General features: G+C 35.1%; 1 protein-coding gene across 3 annotated transcripts in view; it reads right to left on the reverse strand.

The window, feature by feature from the left end:
* The window catches only part of ZBTB41 (zinc finger and BTB domain containing 41), a 51036-nt gene that overhangs the window by 8584 nt on the left and 28287 nt on the right, over positions 1 to 14165 (reverse strand). For all 3 annotated transcript variants that reach the window (XM_049708098.1, XM_033415460.2, XM_033415461.2), the window contains 3 exons: positions 12852 to 12958; positions 11080 to 11185; positions 5934 to 6022 (listed from right to left, as the gene is read on the reverse strand). In XM_049708098.1, the coding sequence (XP_049564055.1) occupies positions 5934 to 6022; positions 11080 to 11185; positions 12852 to 12958 (302 nt within the window). The remainder of the gene's footprint in view (positions 1 to 5933; positions 6023 to 11079; positions 11186 to 12851; positions 12959 to 14165) is intronic.

Genomic DNA, 14165 nt, shown 5'->3' on the forward strand with positions numbered 1-14165 from the left:
TGTGACATTTAAATGAACTAAACATCCTGATTAAAAGAGGTTATCATAATAAAATAATACTCCAAAGACACACATCTTAAATACAGGCCCATATAAGGACTGAAAGTAAAAAGAAAAAAATACCACATAAATATCCAAAAGAGAGCTGGTCCTTTATCCCAGCATAAAAAGGACCATCAACAGTAAGATATAACCATCTGTACATAGCTAATAACACAGCCTCAAAATATATAAGGCAAAAAACTGAAGAACTCAAAATGAAAAATAGATAATTTATAATCAACAGTTAGGTTAGAGATTTTAACATATAGCTCTCAGTAACTTATAGAATAAGTAGACAAAAATATCATATTAGAATGCAGAATATTTGAATAAAATACATTCTCTGACAAAAGTGGAATTAAGCTAGACATTAGTAACATAAAAATACTTAGAAATCTCCAAATATTTAGGAATTGGGCAATACAGTACAATTTAAAATAAAGCACAAATGAGAGAATAAATCAGAAGACATTAAAAACTATTTTTAACTGAATTCTAATGAAAACATAAAATATAAAATGAGTTGTGAACTGTAACTAAAGCAGTATTTAAAGTGTTTAGAACTTTAAAATATGTATAATAAAAAATAAGAAATCCCAAATTTAATTAAGTTAGGCATCTATATAAAGAAGATAGGGAAAGACAGAAATTAAACCCAAATAAAATAGAAAGAATAAAAAAGAGAAAAGCAGAAAAGAAATATACAACAAATATAAAAGAGAAAAAAAAATCAACAAAATCTAGTAGTTTTTTGAAAGATTAATAAAACCAACAAATTTCTAAAAAGAAAAAACAAATTACCAATAGGTATAAAATAAGGTTATCACTAAAGATCCTATAATCATTAAAAGATAAATAATACTCTGAATTTTGCCAATAGATTTTATATTTTAGATTAAATAAAATTCCTTAAAAATGAAACAAGAATTGAAAATCTGACAGCTCTGAAACTATTAAGGAATCTTTAATTGAAACCTTCCTCCAAAGAAAACAAGTTCAGTGGAATTTATCAGTGAATTCTTCCAAATAGTAATGAGGAAATAATGCCAATATTATATAAACTCCTCCAGTTAACTGAAAAAAGATGTATTATTTCCCAAATTATTTTTTGATGCCAGCATAGTCATAATAAAACCTGTTAGGGACATAACAAGGAAAAAATAGACAGTATGTCTCATGACCATAGACCAAAAAAAAACAAAAAAAAAACAAAAAAACAAACCCCAAACAAAAATCAATGTATTTTATCACAATAATAAAGAACAAATATATAATCACCTCAATAAAAGCAGGGAAAAATCTGATAAAATTCAACACCTATTCATGACAAATACTCTAACTAAACTAGGAACAGATGATAATTTCTTTATCTGAAAAAACAGTATCTACAAAAATCTATAAAAACCATACTCAGTAATGAAATATTGAAAGTTTTCCCTGGAGACAAGGATTTCCACTATCAATATACCACTGATGATATGAACCAAAGCAATAAGGCAGAGAGAGAGAGAGAGAGAGATGCAAGGACTTAAAAAGGGACAAATAAACTGTGATTATTCACAGATGGCCAGTTTGTATGCTTAGAAAATCCAAAAGTAGCTAGAAGGTATTTGTGTTTGGAAATTTATAAGCTGTTTCTAAATTCATATGAAAACATAGAGGAAAAAGAAAAGAAAGACAATGAAAAAGAACAAAGTTGGAGTATTTACACTACAAGATATCGAAAGCCACAGTACTTTATATGGTATAGTAATGGTGAAAGAATATACAAATAGTCCAATGAACAGAAGAGAGTCCAGAAACAAACCACACATATATGATCACTTAACTTAAAACAAATAGGCCATTGAAATGCTCTGAGGCAAGGATGGTCTTTCCAATAAACGGTGCTAGGGCCACTAGATAACCACATGTCAAAAAAACAAAGAACTTTGACCTTACCTAATAATAAACACAAAAATAAGATAAAGTTCATAATCTAAATATGTAAGTTAAAATAAATCGTCAGAAGGTAAAAGAAAAAATATTAATGACCCTAGGGTAGGCAAAAGTTTCTTAAAGGGGATACAATAAACCTAACTAGAAAGAAGAAACTTGATACAAGACTTCTTTAAAATTTGGGACCTTCAGTCATTGAAAGATATCATTACTAGAGTGGAAAAGCCAGCCACAGACTAGAAGACACCTGTAATTTAGATATCCAACAATGAACTCATACCCAGAATATAGAAAGAATTCCCATAAATCAATTTGAAAAAGATGGACAATCCAATTTAAGAAAATCAGCAGAAGAATGAACCATGTGTTCCATAAAAGTGAATATCCAATGACCAATAAGTGTATGGAAAGGTGCTCAATATCATTACTCATCACAGATATGCAAATTAAATCCACTTTGAGACAGTGCTACACATCCAACAGAATGGCTAAAAAAAGAGACACTATCAAGTATTGGTGAAAATGTGGAGCAACTGGAATTCTCATACACCATACACTACTGGTAGGAGGTAAATTGTCACAATTACCTTGGGAAACTGGTTAGTAGTGTCTACTAAAGTAAAACATATACATATCCTATAAGCCAGCAATCCCAGGGCTAGGCATGTACACAAGAGAAATGAATGCAGTGTGTATGAAAAATCATAGACAAGAATATTTAGAGCAGCTTTATTTATAATAGACCCAAGTAAACACAAACCAAGTGTCTATCAAAGTAAAACGGATAAATAAATTTTGATATATTCATATGAAAATGAAGAAACAAACTACTTCCATGGATGAATCTCATAGACATATGACTGAAAGAAACCAGACAAAAGAGTGCATACTGTATGATTCCATTTATATGAAGTTCAAACAGACAGACTAATTAATGGTGACATAAGTCAAAATAATGATTATTTTGCAAGGAGGTTACTGATTGGGAGGGGCCAGGGAGGGTGCTTCTGGAGTTCTGAATGTCCTACATCCTGATCTGAATGGTGGTTACATAGAAGCACTCATTTATAAAAATTCATTTGTGTACGTGTTATACTTCAATAAAAAACAGCTTAAAAATTCTGCCAAGTCTAAAATCAAGCCCTAAATTTATCAGCTTTATACCCATTTTAACTGAATGTATTACATCTCAACAAGACTACTGCTGAATAGACATAATTACTACTCTGAGGATTACACAAGCAAAGCACGTAAGAGATGAGAATAAGACATTTGTAGAAAAAAATCTTATATCCATTTTCCAATGAATTTCTCTAATTGTGTGGTTTGAAAACATACATGAGTTTAGAGGGTAGTTGTAGGAAAACATGAGAAATTCATTCCTTGAATAAATATTTATTAAGCACCTACTATTTACAAGTCCTGGGCTAGGCGCTGATCATATCTATTCATTTGAAGCACTTAAGGGTACTGACCTGGCCAAAACTAAAACCAATCAGTTATTTGTACCTCTTCTAAAGAAGGAACAATGGAAGAGAAGTCTGTAGGGAGTCCGGCAAGGGGATTCCAAAAAACAAGAATCTAACAGTACAGACAATGCAGTAAGGGTACCTGCACTAGAGAAAAGGAATCTGGGGAACACAATTATTCTCATCACCAGAGAGGTGCACTGTTAGAACAGGAAAGATGGCTCGGCATCCTTCACCATTTCCTCAGTAAATGATTCCATACAATTATTACCTAATTTTATTCTATAACTACATTTAGCAATTCTCCTTCTGATGAATAAATTTAGCAACTCTACTTCCTTGATAAGAGAAAAGGACACCTTGTCCAGCACACATTAATATCTCATTCTCTAGAAGGTTAATAGTAAGCTGACACTCTGGTGATTCTACTTCCAGTGGTTATTGAAGAACTCCTCAGAATACTTATAACTATTAGTGCACAGATATAAAATTGAGTTTCTGGACCTGTAAATCTCAGGAGTGGACTTGGGAGCATAGCACCCAGTTCTTGGAACAGCTGCTCTGTGAAGTCCTGTCTGGGTAGCCTGCTGATCACTTTAGATCAAGAGGTGGCAAACTATAGCCTGAAAGCCAAATACAGTCTCTTGCCAGTTTTGGTACATAACATTTTCTTGGAATGTGGTCACATTCATTTATTTATACCCTTCTATGGCTGCTTTCATGTTACCACAGAAAGTTGAGTGGTTGAGACGGAGACTGTCTGGCCCACAAAAACTTAAATATTTACTATCCAGCCCTTTACCAAAAAAGTGGGCTGACCCCTGCTTCAAATGATTTCTCCCTCTCATTTCATAACAGCCATAAACTTTATCTTATTCTGTAACAGAGCTCATTTCCTTAATTTTCAATGGACAGAGGGACTTGCCCCTAATTTCAACTAACTTTGAGATATCCAGAATTGAGAATTCCACGGTCATTGGTCATCAACTAATTACTACAAATCAGTGTTTTCAAAAAACTTAATGCAGTTAGAAAGCCAGCTCTTATTAACTTTCTCCTCTAGATAATTCCTGTAGTTTTACAATTCTTAAATCATCAGTGGTTTCAAATTAACTTTTCGTAAGTTCACCAACTTTTTCAAATCATGAGTTTATTAGGCATATTACTTACAACTAGTGTGGAGACTAGCATTAATATAGTTTCCTCATTTTTTACATTTTTATATATTTATATACCCCCCAAATTATGACTTTCTCATTTTGAGAGAGGTGTAATTTTATTTTTAACAGCAGTACTATATCAGTAATAAATTCTTTACTGAAATTCTTTGCTATTGAAATTGCCCAAATCCAGTTATTTCCAATTTTGATATTTATGAAATCAATTATTTTTCCCTACCAGAACAGCAGCTTGACAAAATCCAAAGTAAATATAAAGCAAGGCAGCCATAAATGCATTAATGGGTTTCTTTCTTAAAAAGAAGGAAAGAAAGCTTTAAAAATTGTTAATTTACATGAGAAGTCAAACAAGAACTATGACAACATATATGAAAAAATCCAAAAATCTATGTTTCAATATATGGTAGCACTGCCAAGGGAAAAAAGGAAAGATTAAAAAAAATAACTTCCGGAAACCAGCTGAAGCAAATCATTCTACTAAAACTACCTATAAATCACAACAAATCATTCTACTATAAATCACAACTGACTATGTAAAAAGGAAAGCTACCCAACAGTAACTTGGGGGCTTTCCTGGTGGCACAGTGGTTAAGAATCCACCTGCCAATGCAGGGGACACAGGTTCAAGCCCTGGTCTGGGAGGATCCCACATGCCACGGAGCAACTAAGACCGTGTACCACAACTACTGAGCCTGTACTCTAGAGCCTGCGAGCCACAACTGCTGAGCCCATGTGCCACAACTACTGAAGCATGCGCACCTAGAGCCTGTGCTCTGCAACATGAAAAGCCACGACGAGAAGCCTGTGCACTGCAACGAAGAGTAGCCCCTGCTTGCCGCAACTAGAGAAAGCCTTCACACAGCAACGAAGACCCAATGCAGCCAAAAATAAATAAATAAATAAATAAATATAAAACAGTAATTGGTAAACAGGACAATGAGGTCATATTTTAATTACTCTTTTAAAAGAGAAGAAAATAAAAGAAATGTCTTCAGAGCATCTCATAGATATAGAGGAACCAAAAACAACCAGAAAAGGGGACGATGAGAACTAAAAGTTGAATAAATTCCCTAAGGAAAAAAATTTTCCCAAATTCTACAAAATGATATTCAAAAGTATTGAAGCTTACATAATAATGGAATAGTAGATCAGAATATTGTCTGTTCATGACATCAATTCTAATAAGTAAAAATCTTACTGGGGGAAAAACAAAACAATTTCACCAAGAACAACAAAGTATAAATGTCCATATTTCACTTCTGAATAATTACACAAAAATATATACAAAATACCCATTAGGTTTTACCTGAATGTGTCCGAAAATGCATTTCCAGACTTGATTTGCCTTTAAAAATTTTCTTACAAACATCACACTGATGAAAGGTTGCTTTATATCTAAGAAAATAAAATGGTTTGAGCTTTTCAATATAATTTTAATAAATAACATAATGAAAATACGTTACAACTCATTTACAACTTCATATATAATTCTCACATTAGTAAAGCATAGAACTCCAAATGAACATGGAAATACTTTTTAAGTATCAACCTTATCTCTGATTCTTCCTTCTCCAGTTATATTCAACAAATAAATCTATAAAAGATGTCCTTAGATTTTCAACTTTAAACTGCTTAATTTTAAGCTTTAAATCAGCAAACTTTTGTATTATTATTTTCTGTTAAAAAATACCAAAGGAAAAATTGTAGGGACAGAAAAAAAAAAATCAATGAGAGGGGTAAAAGGGGGTTGACTACAAAGGTACAAAGGTCGACATTTCAGGGGTGATATAGATCTATTCTGTGTCTCAACTTACGGTAATGATTACATGACTGCATGCATTTGTCAAAACCTGCAGAACTACACACTAAAAAGAGTGAATTTCTCCGTATATAAATTGTACCTTAGTTAAAATAGATGCGAAAATGAAACTGCAGCAGTCTCAAAATCTGCATTCATCAAAAGGGGACACTTTTCCTCGGTAGGTACGCTTTATAACAAATAAATATTATAAACTTAAAATAAATTTTACACCTAAGTAAAAAAGAATGAGATACCAGTCTTTTATTTTTATTGTAAATTAATAGACATAAAAAGCTATAAATTACTCAGAAGTTAACTTAGAAGCAAAGTGTAGTGCCTAAGAGTATGTACTTGTGAGTTAAACAATCCTAAACTCAAAATTTAGTTGTTAGGATTAATATATTTGTAAAATGATTAGCATTTAAGTGATAGTTACTAGGAAAGCCATATCATCTCACCTTGGAAGCAATTCACTTCTAATGAGTACACGGAAAAACAAATCAAACACAGGCTACCATAATGTTCTAGAAGACAGCTGGCCTTAACATATCCACTGAGTGTTACTGGAATGTTTAGCATGTTGTTACTAATATTAAATAGCAATAGTATGCCTAGGGTTTCAAATGCCATTCTCACTTTTCAATTCATCCAACTCTACATTTACAAAGTAGCTACAGAGACACCATGCAAGGCCCTGTCTTCTAGGAACTTACTTCTACTTGATGAAATGGACATTTAAAAAGATAATGTGGATTTAGTGAACTGCGAGTGTCATTGATAAACTTAGCAAAAGACTTGCAACCTGTATGCCTGGCTTATCTTATTCCATGTATATCCATGTTAAATACAGAGATACAAACAGGGTTCCCACGGGCACATAGAGAAAGCAGCAGTGGTAACTCAACTAGGGGCAGTTTTGACCCCCCTGGGACATGTGGCAATGCCTGAAGACATTTTTGGTTCTCACAACTAGGGGTAGGTAGGTGCTACTGGCCACTGCCATCTAGTGGGTGGAGGCCAGGGATGCTGATAAACATCCCACAATGCACAGGACGACCCCACAACAAAGAATGACCAGGCCCCAATGTCAGTAGTATTGTGGCTAAGAAATCTTGGTCTGTACTATTGACAGAGTGACATTTTAAACACAGATATGCTCAAAACACAAACTGTCACACAGTGTATGTAGGAAAAAGATAAAATCTACAAGGACTTGCATGGGTCAGGCTCTATGTATATATCTCTCCATTCTCACACAGATGCTGAAGAGCAGAGATTTTCAGGGCAGGAGTGATACACAGTTCCACATGGAGCAGAGATGCCTAGTATGAAAGGGATTTAAACATGTCTACTGGATTTGGCAATAAGAGACTCCTACTGATAGCAACTGGAGAGGGATAGTAAGGTCAGAGGTCATATCCCAACAGCTTACAACAGTGAACAGAAAGTGAAGGAGAGGATACTGAAGGAGTCACCATTTAAAAACATTTAGAAGAAGAGACATTTGAAAATGACTGGTGGGGGGGCGGGTGCTAGTCTTCATCACTCTCCACGTTCTCTCCTTGAATAATCTGCACATAAAGTGCTCACATGTAATTCTTTATACACAGCCCAGACTTCACTTCTGAGAGGTAGACTACTATCCACCTATCGGATTTTATGTTTCAGTGTGCACTGAGCATCTCAAAGTCAATATACACCAAACTCATCATCTCCCTATGTTATATTCTCTAACTCAGTGGCTGGTATCAATCAACCACTCACTTGGAAACAGGAATTCCTCGGAAAGAGGAATCACCTGTGACTGCTCCCATTCCCTCAATAAAGGCCTAAATATTGGTCAAATAAGTACCTTCCACTGTTCATTATTAACGCTACTGCCTAGTTTAGGTCCTCACCATCTTTTTCCTAGATTATAACAGCCTTCTAACTGGTTGATCTACTTGCCTCCAGATTTATCCACCACTAATCCAGCTTCCATACATCAATAAGAGTGATGTACCTAAAATACAAATCCAATTATGTCATCCTCTTGTTTAAAATCTTCAATGGCTTTTTATCTCTTAGAAGTAAGTGTTGGTTCCACGAAATGATCGTAAGGCTCCATATTCTAGATCCACCCTTAGCAGCCCTTGCAGAGCATGGAGAATACAGATTCTGGTTCCACAAGTATCTAGGCCAGCAGATAGGTCACAGGCCCTGCTGGCGGGGAGAGGATCCCAAAGCTCTTTCATAGGGTCTACGAGATCAAAATTATTTTCAAAATCATACTTTAAACATGACTTGCTTTTCTCACGATGTTGACATTTACACTAAAGAGCAAAAGGAACAGTGGGTAAAAGTGGTGGTGCCTCAGCTCTAAACAAGGTAGTGATACCAAAATGTACTAATGGTCACTGTACATTTTCACCACGATGTACTCACAGAAAGAAAAACAACTGTGATAAAGCAGTAAAATTACTAACTTTATTAAAGTTCACCCTTTGCACTGTGGCCTTTCCGCTAACCTCGTGATGAGGTGGGAAGCATGAAGCTCTACTGCACGCTGGGTACTCTGTGTGCTCGAGGCGCCTGCGAGACCCGCTGTGAGCCCAGGGATCCCTCCCCTCACGGAGCACCATTCCACTTGAGGAAACGGAAGTCAGAGTACAGCTGGACTTGAGTAGGTGGCAGACATTTTCTTGAAAATTCAATGAAGTAAACCTGTCACTTCAAGGGAAAAAACTGACAGTATTTGTTATCAGTGATAAAATTTGAGCTTTCAAGCTAATTAAGAATTTTGGAAAACTTGCATCTGCCCCTGTGATCTTGACAGCTTCCCAGTTCTCCTTCTGAGAGACTGGAAGCAATGTTAACAAGTGTGATTTGTTGTTCCTGTACTGTGAAATGTGGTAACATTGGGAAAATCTGCATAACTCAGTGAGCCCTTATTTTCCAAATGACAAATGCATATTACAGTAGGTTAAAAATCCACTTCAGAGCACAAGATAGACCAATGGACTGAATGGAAGAGTATGAAAGCTTCATGAATCTTGTTTCAGATTCCTCTTTGCAACTACCTTGAAGAAACTACCACTGGTTTAGTTTTGGTGTGGCAGCAAAGGGTAACAACCACAATTTTCTAAGAAGGCTTAATATTCCTCTACTCCTAGTTTTACCAACTATGTATCTGAGTGAGCTAGATTTTCTTCATTTACTTCAAACAAAATAACACATAAGAGCACATGTGACAATCCAACTGTCTTCTATGAAGCCATTAAAGAGACTTACAAAAATGTGAAACAATGCCACTCTTGGGACTTCCCTGGTGGTCCAGCGGGTAAGAGTCAGCACTCCCAATGCAGGGAGCCGGGTTCGATCCCTGCTCAGGGAACAAGATCCGCATGCATGTCGCAACTAAGAAGTCCACATGCCACAACTAAGACTCGGCACGGCCAAAAATAAATAAATATTTTAAAAATGCCACTCTTTAGTATTTGTTTTTGTTCTGTAAAGTAGTTATTTTCCATAAAATGGCTATTCATGTTAGCATGATGGGTATATTATTACTTTAAATGAATTAATAAGTACTTAATTTTTAATCATTTTAATTTCTAATATGATTATATAATTTATTTAGACAATAATGTTATTTTTATATTATATAATTTCTATAAACAAAAGCCCCCGAAGTACTAAATAATTTTTAAGGGTATAAAGGAGTTGAGAAAAACAGTTATAGAATCTGTGGAGCAAGTGAGTTTCCAGTTCTATTTTCCACCCACTCATACGATATGTTGAAGTTTTTATTTTCTACTCCAGACAGCATCATGTATATCTTTATATCCCAACACTTAGCAGCATTCCTTGTATCTAGTGAATACAAGAGTTCAATGACTACAATGAATACATTGATTCAATGAGTGTATCACTGAACAAAATCAATGAAAGAAACAATAAACCAATACATGAAAATGGAAAAAAGAAATACAAATCAACACTCCTTACTCTTCTTCAAATTGGCCTATCATTTACTACATTTACATATACTATGTGTATTTTGTTGATCATATCATTACACTAAGTTTCTTGACACCTTAGACCAAGTCTATTACTTACCATTTGCTCCAAGTACCTAGTCCAAGAACAGAACTTCTTTGAACATTTTAAACTCAACAACTAATCTCAGTTAAGCCTGGATATCTAAACTGTGCTAAAAAGTTGATGTTCAAAGACAGTACATACCTCCTTCAAATAAAATACCATTTTAAATCTTTAGTGTGAATAAAAAGAGGTTTAAATTCTGACAACAAATATTTTCCAGTAACTGCTGTCACATTAATGACAATATATGTAGGCAGTATGTTTATTTATATTTAGCTCTCCAAGAGCCCCTGAAACCAAACATAAATGAAATCCCCAAAGAAAGCCAAGATTTTATACGAGTCGTTCACTTCAATGTCTACCTCCTCCTAGCCATTGAATCAACCGAAAACAAGTATGAAAAATATGCTACATTCAATTCCTTTAGGTCTGCAGAAAAGCTATAGAAGCTAGAGAAAAATCGCTGATTAACCCAACCTCAATTACATAAAATGAACTATGAGACAACTTTCCTCCAACCCAGACTTATCAAGGTAATGATGATGAGAAACTCTGCCTTTTCACTTACTTTTGCCACACTTTCTCTCCAAGGTGTACACTTTTGTAATGGACAGTGAGATGATCCCTACGACCAAAGCATTTTCCACATTCTTCACACTGATGAGCCTTCTCACCTTAAAGACCCAAATATTTTCGTTATAAGGTGCATTTCAATTTTTTTTTTATCCCCAGAAACAAATTATCCAACAGTAAGATAACACGGTAGAAAACATATACCAGGAAGGTAAAGCCACCCTTTATCTGGGCTGTTTGCCTTATATTCTTACTCAAATATCTTCCTTCAATGACTCTGTACTTATTTTTATGGGTGTGAAGCCTCCTCCCCCACTTGGAGAAGGAATCAGTAGTCTTTTGCTGTACACTTCAAACCCTGATGTTCAGTGTAACAGAGTAAGATAAATGAAAGGACTTCAAAACTCAGGATGTGTTTTAGGAATATGTAAGTCTGGATATCAAACACCTCAAATGAATGTACACTTAAGATGAGGCTGTCTTATGTTTATAAAAAGGACCTGAACATTTTCAGATCTTTGTGCTTTACTTTTAAAAGATTTTTCATCTGTGGGGATTTCTTACATTTGCAATGAGCCAAAATACAAATATAAAGGAAAATTCTAGATGAGTCCAATTTGTCATCTCTATTCTTTTTTTTTTTTTTTTTTTTTGCGGTATGCGGGCCTCTCACTGTTGCAGCCTCTCCCACCGCGGAGCACAGGCTCCGGACGCACAGGCCCAGCAGCCATGGCTCACCAGCCCAGCCGCTCCGTGGCACGTGGGATCCTCCTGGACCAGGGCACGAACCCGTGTCCCCTGCATTGGCAGGCGGACTCCCAACCACTGCACCACCAGGGAAGCCCCATGTCATCTCTATTCTTATATCCAGTTACAAAGGCTTGGCCTTTAAAAACCAGTCTCAACTTAACACCCGTGTGCAATTAAACCATGTGACCTCTAGGATTAGGAATTTAGAATTCTCCTGAAAATGGAAATGCGCAATTCCAGTGAGAAAGTCATCAGACCTTCAACATCTCTTAAAAGTGGCTATAACAACCGCAGCCTGCCTCATTGGGGTCATTTAAGAAAATGTTATATCTGTTGCATACTTTATATTTTAATTATGTTTAAAATAATAATAATAATCACCTGTTCTACTGGGCTCATAGAGATGGCTCTTTCCCATTATTGTGCTCATATAGGTGGCTCTTTTAGCACTTCCTGAACATCAATCTGAGAGGAAAATACGAAATGAATCCCCAGAGTATAAAAATTATAAATACAGAATAAAGATCTGAAATTGATCAGGATTATTAAGGTACTCTTCCAAAGATAGGGCTTCAAAAATTCACTAGTACATCAACTTTAACACCCCAATTATAATAACTCTCTTCAAGCATCCAAGTTTTGCTAACTTCTTTCAAATCCAATCAAAATGAGAACTATTATCTTGGCTTCTTCCTTCAAAGAAGTGCCAATAGTAATTACTGCACATATCTACATAATATGCAAAATGCAAACCTTGAGAATTTGATTAAAACAAATTTCAAAATACGGTTTGTGGTCATAAAGGGTAACCAAATGATTAAAATTACAGTGACCAAAAAACATGTCACAAAATTATGTCTCTTTCAGATGCTTTTTAAAAAAGGTTTTTACAACCAGCATTACAAAGAGGTGACCAAATATACCAAATCACTTAAATTACAGCCAAAATAAACATGATGTGGTTTTCAGGTGTTTTTGAAAAGGATCTTGGAAACATCATTACAAAACGCGCCTCACCTGAATGTATTTTCTTGTGCTTTGTAAGGTGATCGTGACGGATGAACGTTTTCCCACATTCATCGCACTCATATCTTTTATCGTCGTGATGTACTCTTAAGTGAAGTCTATAAAGAAAAAAAATTGAAGCCCATTGACACTAGTGACACAGAAGGAAAAAAAAATTGAAGCCCATTGACACTAGTGACACAGAAGGAAAAAACTTGGTTAACTCTAAATAACAAGAGCTGGCTGCTTACTCAACCACGCTCACCCACTATTTGCTCCATTTCTGACTTTCAGGGTCCTTCCCACTTTCACCACCTGACTCCAGGGCTCCCACTCACCAGTTTCAAAGCAGCACTTCAACATCTGCACAGGCTCCCACGACCTCTGGATGATACTCCTTCCTGCCTTTAAGATCCTAAATCTGCTTCTGGGAACCTACCAAATGTCTAGGGGCGTCAGCCGATGTTGCAGAGGGAGCAAAAGGAGGACTGAATCAGATGGAATTAGAATCGGACACAGGGGGTAAGTGCACAAGTGACTTAAACATATGATGATAGCAAATTACTAAGGATTAATCCTATTCTGGACAACTGACACCACTTATACACTGACAGTTGAGAACTTAGCAAATTTAATAAGTAATCAACTTTCTGACAATCACATTTTACTACTTTTCTTCACACTAAACAAATAAAGTGTGGCTCATTTCATAGTCACCCAAAAACAGATTATAAAAGGTTATTATAATAGGTTATTAAAATTCATTTAATTTGAATTACTTTTATCCCCACAATCCTCCAACTATGTATCAATACATGCTAGTGAAATGAACAGCCTTCCCATTCAAGTTGTCCAAACAGGTATTGATTCCCCTATGACTAAAACCAGTAAATGGACTGGACTACATCTAAAGGGGAAACATTCTGTTTAAACTTAAAAAGAGGTAAGTAAGAAATGATAGTGTAAAAACTAGATTAAGAATATTAACAAAATTTGAAATTGTATACATATCTCACAGTAAGTAATCTATTATTTACTCATTAAAAAACTTTTCATAAATTGCAAATGTAGTCAGCACTCAGCTATACAAGTATTACGTAAGTTACAACTATTACTCAGAAGACATTCTAAAACTGAGAATCCTGGAGTTTTCAATTTTGTCATATTTTCACATCAAAATATTCTTTGATAATTAGTACTGAAAAAACACACCACTTTAGAACACCAGAGTTTTCACGAATTTTGATTCAAAGAAAAATAATGAAATATTTAAATGACAATGACTTAGTAAAGCATTCACCAAACTTAGTGATGAGGAAATATTTT

The sequence above is a fragment of the Orcinus orca genome, chromosome 1, assembly GCF_937001465.1.
Source record: "Orcinus orca chromosome 1, mOrcOrc1.1, whole genome shotgun sequence".
In the NCBI taxonomy this organism is placed as follows: Eukaryota; Metazoa; Chordata; class Mammalia; order Artiodactyla; family Delphinidae; genus Orcinus; species Orcinus orca.